Source organism: Achroia grisella, unplaced genomic scaffold (genome assembly GCF_030625045.1).
Source record: "Achroia grisella isolate CSIRO2021 unplaced genomic scaffold, CSIRO_AGI_Agris_v1 utg633, whole genome shotgun sequence".
NCBI lineage: Eukaryota > Metazoa > Arthropoda > Insecta > Lepidoptera > Pyralidae > Achroia > Achroia grisella.
In genome coordinates this window covers 411,420-422,844 of record NW_026712969.1, presented here as the reverse complement: position 1 = coordinate 422,844, position 11,425 = coordinate 411,420, and the positions used below count along the sequence as shown (strand labels likewise).

General features: G+C 35.6%; 1 protein-coding gene across 1 annotated transcript; it reads right to left on the bottom strand.

The window, feature by feature from the left end:
• Window positions 1-1,265: 1,265 nt before the first annotated feature.
• LOC131849088 (grpE protein homolog, mitochondrial) lies at window positions 1,266-11,114 on the bottom strand. Its single transcript, XM_059199076.1, has 7 exons — window positions 10,957-11,114; window positions 9,496-9,640; window positions 7,913-8,026; window positions 5,318-5,449; window positions 4,213-4,296; window positions 3,244-3,391; window positions 1,266-1,781 (listed from the first exon to the last, which is right to left on the bottom strand). Exons 1-6 carry the CDS (start codon window positions 11,043-11,045, stop codon window positions 3,275-3,277), a joined length of 681 nt encoding a protein of 226 aa, XP_059055059.1. The 5' UTR covers window positions 11,046-11,114; the 3' UTR covers window positions 1,266-1,781; window positions 3,244-3,274.
• Between the last annotated feature and the right edge of the window lie 311 nt (window positions 11,115-11,425).

Sequence of the window (11,425 nt, the reverse complement as noted above, 5' to 3'; positions counted from 1 at the left end):
AATAATAATAATAATAATTTATTTGTATGTATATATATATGTGTGTATGTATATTTTATATATAATGATTATTATGTAGTTATATGTATGTGTATATGATATGTAAATTGTACATCCAACAACAAATTGTTATACCTCGACCAGACACAGTCTAATCACTCCTCTCCATCCTAAGGTTGCCTGGAAGAAATCGCTATTTAGCGATAAGGCCGCCCATTGTTACCTCTATATTATAATTATTTTGTTATTATTTTCATATTTAATGTACATATTAATTTATGTAATTACTCTTTCTGTGAGAGGAACAATAAAGTGTTTTTCATTCATTCATTCATCTCAGGACAATTCACACAGCGCCATCTAGACCCAAGTAAACCTTGTGTTATGGGTCCTAGACAACTGATACAAATACATAGATAATTTTTTCGTAAATACATACATATTATACATAGAAAATACCCAGACCGATACAAACAATCATACTCATGAATACAAATGTTTGTGCCGTGCGAGGAATCGAACCCGCGACCATCGGACGTAAAGCGGTGTGCTAGACCGCTAGATCACCGAGGGCGTGTTGAATGATTTAATATATTATGAATATAGTACAGTTGAAGTATTTATTTATTTTTACACTTTTTTGCAGTTACTGAAAATATTAATTAATATAAAAATATGTATAACAATGAGTACAAAAGGCGTTCTTATTGCTGAGCAATTTCTTACAGGCAACGTTTAGGTAGACGGTGAAGATATAAGAAAAAGAGTAGATGGTACAAATGACAACACGACTAATATAGGTATAAATAATACATGCAAATATACATAAATATATATAGACACTAGCTGTCCCGGCAAACGTTGTTTTGCCATATAAATTACTAACGCTATAAAAAAATAGGGGTTGATGATAGAAGGGTGAAAATTTAGGATTGTATGTATTTTTGTATGTTGTATCATAAAAAAAATAGAAAAAAAAAATTTTGTCTAAAAAATTAAAAAAATAAAATTTAGGGGTGGACTACCACTAACATTTAGGGAGATGAAAAATAGACGTTGGCCGATTCTCAGACCTACTCAATACGCTCACAAAATTTCATGAGAATCGGTCAAGCCGTTTCGGAGGAGTATGGGAACGAAAACTGTGACACGAGAATTTTATATAAAAGATATATATGTACATACCTACATAAACATAAACTTAATAATACACATATCCATGGAAAGTTTGAAGGAAAGATAGGGACTACAAGAAAAGAAAAGGGAAAGGAAATGAGTTTTTAGTGATGCTTTAAAGCCAGCAAGAGATTGAGCGCGCCGAATAGGAGCGAGTTCCACAACCAACAGGCTGGACGGAAAAGTACTAAGTCATAATTTGTAAATCGCGGCAACTTGTACTGGTGAGTACTGGTCTACTGAGATACAGGCCTCGTGCCTAGTTCAGTTCCCAGGCTCATACAATCACAACATATTGTTTATAAAAAAATGAATTTATACCTGTACATGATTGTGGCTTAATAAAATTTATTATTATTATTATTATTATTGTAAGAGTGAAACGAAACGTTAATTGAACTGTCACCTGCAGCATGGTATAGTTACAAAACAATAGTAAATGCATTGTGAATTCTGGTTGTGCGCTCGTGTACACACCCTAATGTTGTTATTTGTGATATATATCTATGTACAGTGACGCCCTGTCTTTCGTCCGGAGTGCTTGAAGATCAAGTGGAGACCCCAGCTGTGTGGGTGGAATGGAACGCACCCTGTCGCCGCGCCATCTGCAATAATACACTTATTTATGGGTGCTGCTTATGACAAAAAAGTTTTAAAAAACAACATTCCATCCATATATCTTTGCTGTTTAAAAAAATATATCCCCAAACATAGTACTTTTCACATTGGGTCCCCAAGTATCGTTTAGAAAAAGTTAATAGGTCTTTTATAGGAATAGGTATAAAAATTTACAATAAGATACCAAAGGATATATTGGAATTACCATTAAATAAATTCAAAACATCTGTTAAATCATATTTACTGAGCAAAGCCTTACTCACTAAACGATTACTTGAATGACGAGCGTGCATGGCAATAGTTGTTCATGCACGGGATTTTCATTTAATGTTAGACATAGACACCTATATAAATATACATTGTAAATAAACTGGCTTTAAAAAAGAAGTAATTCAATTGAGTTTCTTGCCAGTTCTTCTCAATTGGATCTATATAACGAACTGGACGGTAGGGAAAAAAAAATTTAAATGTAAAAATTTGACGTTCATAAGCGGCTAAAATGTCCTACATGAATAAATGATTTTTGAATTTGAATTTGAATTTGAGGCCCCTTTGCAGCTCAGTATATCTTTGTTCTTTAAAAAAAATATTTCCCCAAATATGGTCCTATTATTTTATATTTTTTGTTTGTTTATTTTTAACTAGCTGTACCCGCGACTTTGTCCGCGTGGAATTTAACTTTATTTATACCTTTATACGTAGTGACGTCAATTTTTAGAATTAGTCTGTTGTTATTTGTGGAAGCCTATCAGTGGCTTAGTAGGACGTCTATATTGATTTTATTTAAGACTAGCTGTTCCCGTGTGGAATTTAACTTTATTTTTCTAAAATAACAGTAGCCCAAGTTACTCCTTATTACATTAGCTACCTGCCAAAAAAAGTCCTATCAAAATCGGTCCAGCCATTTCAGAGATTAGCCGGAACAAACAGACCGACAGACAGACATACATAAATTATAAAAAAATGTTATTTTGGTTTATATACCGTATTTATACAATATATATAAATAAAATTGGAGTGTCTGTTTGTAATATTAAAATAACCGTTTTTTACTACATGCATATGAATATAAATACGGTACATACACCAAAATAACATTTTTTACAATTTTTGTCTGTCTGTCTATCTTTCTGTTTCTGAAACGGCTAAACCGATTTTAACGGGACTTTTTTTGGCAGGTAGCTAATGTAATAAGTAGTAACTTAGACCACTTTTATTTTAGTAACATTATTTTATTTTAGAAAAATAAAGTATAATTCCACGCGAACGAAGTCGCGGGTACAGCTAGTATAAAATATAACCTATGTTATTCTGATGCATAAGCAAGTAAAGTTTAGTGTAGTGTAGTTTCATAAAAATCAGTTCAGTAGTTTTTGCGTGAAAGAGTAACAAACATTCATACTTACAAACTTTCGCGTTTATATTATTAAGATTAAGATGTATAGTTACCGTCGGAGTGCGGGGGCGGAGCCCGACGAGGCTAGGCGGAGGCTCCCTTGGCGACTCCGACGAGCGCGGGCCGCACGCAGCGCTCGTGTAGCTTGTATCCCACCTTGCTCACCGTTACCACAGTGCCTGCCTCCGCGCCTTCCACCTCCTGCAATCATCATCATCATCATCATCATCATCATCATCACTACCACCATCATCATATCTCCAATCATCCATTTACAAATTGCTTATATACAGCACGTACGAATGTATTTTTTTTACTAACAAAAATTATAAAAAAAGATATTTTGGTGTAATTCATATGCATGTAGTAAAAAACAGTTATTTCAGTATGACAAACAGACACTCCAATTTTATTTATATGTATAGATTTATTTCAGGCAACTAGGCCCATATTATAAATACTTTATAGACTAACATATATATGAAATAATATTTTAAAACTAATATATTGATATTGTCTGTGTGATCACGGCACTGACGATGGCAATCTGCCACGGTAGCGCCGATATACCACACCCTTCGGCCAGTCCTCCTTCATGAAGGTTGGCAGCATGTTGGGCCCGGACCACAAACGACTTGAAACTCGCGTTGTGACTCGACTCCAGCTGCATCACCCTCAATCTCAGGTTACTCTTGGTTCGTATATAATCAATAATATTTATTATTTACGTTTTGCCACACTACCACATTGTGGAATCACCTTCCAGCAATGGTATTTCCGAACCGATACGATATTGAAACCTTCAAGAAAAGAGCTTATTCCTTTTTAAAAGGCCGACAACGTATTTGCATTTCCCCTGGTGTTGCGGGTGCTCATGGGCGGCGGTAATCACTTACCATCAGGTGAGCCGCATGCTCGTTTGTCCCCTGTGTTATAAAAAAAAATATAGATGACTGTTACCACTTACCATCAGGTAGGACGTCAGCTTGTTTACCATTCCAAAGGTATAGGAAAAGAATTACCTGTTGAAATAGCGCCTCGTGTAGGTTGGGATCGAACTTCTCCTTGAGCGGAGACACTGCCACCAGACCGTGGCGACTGAACACCTGTACACACGAACATATACATATATATTTATACACATATTTCATATATAACAGCTGCTCCCGCAACTGCGTCCGCGTGGAATTTAACTCACGAGATTAGCCGGAACAAACAGACCGACAGAAAGACAGACAAAAATTGTAAAAAAAAAATATTTTGGTGTATGTATTTATATTCCTATGCGTGTAGTAAAAAACAATTATTTCAATATTACAAACAGACGCTCCCAATTTTATTTATATGTAAAGATGCAACTGTGATGAAAATCATATTAAATTTATTGAATAGATAATAAATTTCTATTATTAAGAGATTGTACATAGTGATTGCTTACTGACATCACTCAATGCTATACAGTGGACCCGCGGTAATCCGGCCCCCCTTGTAATCCGACATTGTCTATTATTTGTTATTGAATATTACTTTGACAATATACTTCAGAGTGCATATACATACATACATATATAACATAGAATCTTATCACTGGATCTGTAATTTGTCGGATTGCAAGATACTCTTTTGTAAAAATATTCCACTATAAGCAGAGGACCCTTAAGAGAGCACTCTATAATCCGACAAATACGATGGTCCGACACTGCCCTGCAAAACGTTTGTCGGATAACCGGGGGCCCACTGTATATGTATATAATATAAAGAATCATCATTGGATCTATAATTTGTCGGATTATTATAATAAATTTATTAATAAAAAATATATAACGGACTATAAGGGGTCTTAGGCAGTACTCTATAATCCGACAAATTCGATAGTCCGACACTGCCCTGCAAAATGATTGTCGGACTACCGGGGGTCCACTGTATTTGTACTTTGTCTGAGTGAGGGCGCCACCTGCGCTTTTTACTTACCATCTGTCATTCTCTTGTAAAACACATTCTGTAGTTCTGCATCATTTATTGTACTCGAAATTTACTTAAAACATTAGAAATCTTACTCTACAATTTAGTGTTTTAATATCCTAAACTAATGAATTTATAATTGCTGCTATATATATCCTGCAGTACCTGGGCAAGTTGCGCGCTGGTGAGCCTCACGCCCTGGTGCAGGGACCGCAGGGCGGCAGCGGAGCCCCCCGCGCCTGCGCCTTCGCCCTCCTCGGGCACGCTCTCCGCTGCTGCCGACAGGGTGTCCGCCACCTGCAAATTATCTCATCTTGTTAGATAGTGTGACACCTAATATATTATTATTTGAATTCAATTCAAAATATCTTTATTCATGTAGGTCTATTACAGACTCTTATGATATGTCAAATCTACCGTCGGTTCGGAATGATATCGAGATGAGAACTGACAAGAAACTCAGCTCGTTTTTTTTAATGTTGTACATATTTACAATAATACTATTTCATTTAAATTCAAATTTGGGAGAATAGAGTGACCACCAGCATATGCTATATAAAAACATCAAAAAAATAAAAAAATCTAATCAGTAAAAATCACGGGATCTTACCACGTTTTATATTTATTTGCTGAGTTCCCGATATTTCGGTAGTGTTTCAACCGCCATGATCACGGGTAAACTGAAGAGGAACTCAGCAAATAAATATAAAACGTGGTAAGATCCCGTGATTTTTACTAATTATACGTATAAATAATGACCGCGTCAAGTTTAAAACAGTATATAATCTAATCTGTGTTCGCAACCTGAACAGACCAGTCCCCACAAGCAGCACCCGTTCACGAGTATGACGGATGAGCCAGCCATCATTGCACTCAACCATATTAGAGGGAGCACATCGACCCGGCCCACCACGCCGCCACAAGTTTGAACTTTATAGCGAGCATGACTGTTTCAGGTTACTCCACTACGTCATTTATATTATTTACAGCATAAACTGTACCAATCACAGTTCACCCATTACAATATTTAATTTAAATTATTTAAATTACAATATGTTTACATTATTTAAAATCTAATCAGTGTTCGCAACCTGAACAGACCAGTCCCCACAAGCAGCACTCGTTCACGAGTAACAAACAAACTGCCTGATGGTAAGTGGTAACAGATCCATTACTAAAGCGACGGTCATACAATAGTCTTAAGTTTAGGCTGTAAATTTCATGCGGGCACAGCTAGCATTTAATATATAAAAACTACATATATTTCTAGCCCTCCCCCGATGAACATACATAATTTTTTTCCTCCTATGAAAATATAAGAATTTTAGAAAGTCTAAGGTGGCTCTAAAAAAGTTGGGAGACACTGGTCTAAACTCAGTAGATTCAGACAAATTTGTTGATAACTCCTAATCTGGATATTCACTTACTTCATAATAATGGTAACAGTTCTTATTGCTAGCAATGTACCACGTCAGGTTGACCTCCACGCGGTTCCTCTGGAAACCATCGTGATAAATTCTTAGTGTCTAAGAAGACGCTCTTGGTTGTGCTCTTGAAATCATCCACCCAACAAACAATAAGGTGGGGTGCTAATCCGTATATAATAGCCAGTGAGAGTCTAACTGGCTTTATAGAATTTGTCACGATGTGCTAACTGACCTGACCTCATGCTTATCTTATCATCCACCACTGGTGCTGCCAGCGTAATCCGTTAGCGCAGGAGGTGAACCATTTCATTATCACATACAAAAAAAAAACCATGTCAGGTTGACCACCATGCGGTTCCCCTGGATACCATCGTGATAAATTGTTGGTAAATCTGTCACGATGTGCTAACTGACCTGACCTCACGTTCACCTTATCACAATGTCATTAGAATTTATCGAAATACTCCATAATCCGAATTTTGCGGATATATGTTGTCGATTCGAAATCAATATTTTTTTATGTTTTGTTATTCACATAAGGTTTCGTTCGAGTCTACCGTACCCCTTGACGAAATTATTAATATAAATATATATAAAATCTCATAAAAGTCAAACCCTTTCGGAGGAGTATCGTAACTAACATTGTGACACGAGAATTTTATATATAAGATATTTATGAGATAAAAATTTCATGTGGCAGAAACCGCGGGCAAAAGTAATATAAGTCTTTATTAAAATAAACTTAAATTTAAGTACTTTTGAATAGACATGCTTATTTTTTTTTAATCCTAAAGCTAATAGTAAAGCTTTCTAGAAGAACGAGCAAGAAACTAGCGAGTTGCTCTTTTAAACAAATTGTTGTGACTTTACAGTTTTAAGTTAAAACGTGTGAATATATCTTATATATAAAATTCTCGTGTCACAGTTTTCGTTCCCATACTCCTCCGAAACGGCTTGACCGATTCGTATGAAATTTTGTGAGCGTACTGAGTAGGTCTGAGAATCGGCCAACATCTATTTTTCATCCCCCTAAATGTTAGGGGTAGTCCACCCCTAATTTTTTTTTTATTTTAAGGCAAAACAACATTTGCCGGGACAGCTAGTAATATATATATATATATATATATATATATATAATATAATATAATATTGTATAAAAGCAATAAAAATAACAAGAGGAACATATATTTATAACTAAAAAAAAACATTAAAATCTTGATTAATTTAGTTTTATAAGGAAACCACATTTCCTGTTACACTGTCAGTCAAAGCACTTTTTCGATTATTATTACGTCCCGGTTGAAAGGTTTGCTTTTGAAAAAATTGTGCTCACCTCAAGTAGATCCTTGCAGAAGCTCTGAATGGCGAAGGACTTGGCGTCTTCGACTTGCTTCATCATCCGTCGCCGGACATTCTCGCCGTCTGCTAGCGCGCGCTTGTATTTATCCTGCAATATTATGAACATACACTTTGTACTATGAACAAATAACCCTGGACAATTAACACAGCGCCATCTAGTCCCACGGTAAGCAGAGCTTGTGTTATGGGTACTAGACAACTGATATAAATAAATAAATAACCCTGGACTATTAACACAGCGCCATCTAGTCCCACGGTAAGCAGAGCTTGTGTTATGGGTACTAGACAACTGATATAAATAAATAAATAACCCTGGACAATTAACACAGCGCCATCTAGTCCCACGGTAAGCAGAGCTTGTGTTGTGGGTACTAGACAACTGATATAAATAAATAAATAACCCTGGACTATTAACACAGCGCCATCTAGTCCCACGGTAAGCAGAGCTTGTGTTATGGGTACTAGACAACTGATATAAATAAATAAATAACCCTGGACTATTAACACAGCGCCATCTAGTCCCACGGTAAGCAGAGCTTGTAGTATGGGTACTAGACAACTGATATAAATAAATAAATAACCCTGGACTATTAACACTGCACCATCTAGTCCCAAGTTAAGCAGAGCTTGTGTTATGGGTACTAGACAACTGATATAAATAAATAAATAACGCTGGACAATTAACACAGCGCCATCTAGTCCCACGGTAAGCAGAGTTTGCGTTATGGGTACTAGACAACTGATATAAATAAATAAATAATCCTGGACAATTAACACAGCGCCATCTAGTCCCACGGTAAGCAGAGCTTGTGTTATGGGTACTAGACAACTGATATAAATAAATAAATAACGCTGGACAATTATTATTAATTCAGGCGTCCATAGGCTACAGTAACCATTTACCATCAGATGGGCCGTATGCTTGTTTGCCACCATAGTAGTATAAAAAAAAAAATACAGCGCTATTTAGTCCCACAGTAAGCAGAGCTTGTGTTATGGGTACTAGACAACGGATATAAATATACTTAGATAGAGTAGATTACTATACTACATTTAAGTGAACATAGTCTATGTTCATTACACTAAATTCCGAATAACACATAGATTGCAAATTTCATGCGGGCATAGCTAGAATTTAATATATAAAAACTATGTATGTCTGGCTAGGAGCTATGAACATACATCATTTCGTTTCCCATATGAAAATACAAGAATTTTAGAAAGTCTAAAGTGGAGCATCTAAAATAATTGGGAGACCAGTGTCTCCCTTATATATAAAATTCTCGTGACACAGTTTTCGTTCCCATACTCATCCGAAACGGCTTGACCGATTCTCATTAAATTTTGTGAGCGTATTGAGTAGGTCTGAGAATCTCTATTTTTCATCCCCTAAATGTTAGCGCGTTTGTGAGCGTATTGAGTAGGTCTGAGAATCGGCCAACATCTCTTTTTCATCCCCCTAAATGTTAGGGGTAGTCCAACCTGGGGCGTGTGTCGGGCAACCTGTCTAGACCCAGAGAAATTTGTTGATAACTCCTAATCAGGATATTCACTTACTTCATAATCCTTTATCTGTTGCTTTAGAGTACTGAGTTCATTAGTTAAATTATCAATTTGCTTATGACACTCCTCCACTGTGGCTGGGAGCTGTCTCTCCTCTGTAGCTGCCTTCTCTTCTGTGCTGTAACCTCGACTTGCACTTCTGTAAAATAAACAGCAACAACTTACTCCACTGAACAATAGATTATGTCTGGTAGATTGAAAAAAAAGGACATATCTTGCTTATTTCAGTTACTTGTAAAACCAACTAGATTAAGTGACAAAATCATAAATTGCAATATCAGATACAGAATGAAAGTAACAGATGTATTCTCAAGGATAGACTATTTTAAATTGAGTTGGACTGGACATATGCTGCGGTGCAAAATAAATGGAGCTAGCAAATGACTCTCTAGTAACTATTATGGATTAAAACACACTTATATTTTAGAATCATGTTTTTAATATGACCGCTTCTATTGAGGCTTACATAGAATATTTGAATACCTTACATAAAAAGTTATAAAAGACACACACAATTATTGTTATACAACAGTAACCTAGAGAAAGGACCAGAAGATAGGGTCGAGAAATAATTTGTTGGAACAACAATATCAACTTGACTCTGGGAATGTTCTGGAATAGGGTTGCGGAAGACAGAGTTCAATGGAGAGAGCTGGAGGAGGCCTATACTAAAAGGCACAGAAAGTAGCAGGACAAATTATAAACCTCAACTTTGAGAAAAGGCTATGTTATAAAAAAAAACAACTCCAGCTATTTAAATCTTATCAGAGGAAGACCAAAAAGTAGTCTCTGTGTACTGTGCAGACAAGACTGAGTAGACAAGTACAGGACTGACTGTGTAGCCTCATCTATTTCAGCCAAGCAGCTTGCTTTGTAAGCTGTTTCAGTTGTAGAGTGCAGATTAGACAGAGAAATTATAGAGTGAGATGTGTGACATCTTAGTTCTCTTATATATTATGAAACAAGTCTGCACTTGTTAGTAATTCATGGTGATCTCGAAAATGAACCGATTTTTAGGTGGTTTATATTCATTTCTGAGGAAGTTAAAACTATGATGAATGATGAATGAAGGTTTTGTGTACATTCTTATAGGATAATTGCAATGTGATTAGTAATATATAGAATTACACCATTAAATTTGCTAATACAAATAAAATCTAGGCGAATTACTAATTAATAATATAAATCGGAAAGTGTGACCAAAATCATTATATTTGTGGAATGACAATTAACCCAAAATTTCATCACCTTCTGTACATCCGTAAAGGTTGCATATTCAACCTGTTCTATATTGCATTGGCAGATATTTTATAGTAGTATATGTACTGCCGAAGCAAGTACGCAGATATTTTATATTTAAAACAATTTATATCCTGTAATTTTAAAGAAAAAAAAGAGTATGATATAAAAAAATAATGTCATAGGTTATGGTTGCGCAACGAAAAATTATAATACCTATAAATATTCCCTCGCAATGTCCGTAAACTAGTATCAGTAAAATATTTCGCAATCCTCCCGATACTTAACACTTTTAATGAAGCCATTTTCGTGAATTTTGTATGTTTCTTTTTATAAAAATTTAAATCAAAATTTAAAGGAAAATGAAGAGGTTATGTTCGAATGCAATCACAGAATAATTTGGAAATTTTGTACCGTTTGATTTCAGCTGTCATTTTTTGTGTGTCAAACTGAAACATTAATCTGTGCTCAGTGTGACCCGATGACAATATGGTATTCTCCCCTATGTTGAACTAGATCAAATATAGATTTAATTGAAAATTCCCTCCAATAAAGAATTCTGAGGACAACTTACATGGACATCAAAAGCTACCACAAATCCCAAAACTTCATTCTTTTGCCACTACAAATCCCCCACACATTTTTTCTGTCCAAATTTCCATTCAACTCCAAAAATCTTACACTA

Coding starts and splice junctions, on each gene's coding strand:
- LOC131849088 (XM_059199076.1), bottom strand. CDS start 11,045: ATGGCTTCATTAAAAGTGTTAAGTATCGGGAGGATTGCGAAATATTTT. Junction 8,027..9,495: donor AACAGATAAAGGATTATGAA/GTAAGTGAATAT, acceptor ATAATATTGCAG/GATAAATACAAGCGCGCGCT. Junction 3,392..4,212: donor ACGAGGCGCTATTTCAACAG/GTAATTCTTTTC, acceptor TGATGATTGCAG/GAGGTGGAAGGCGCGGAGGC.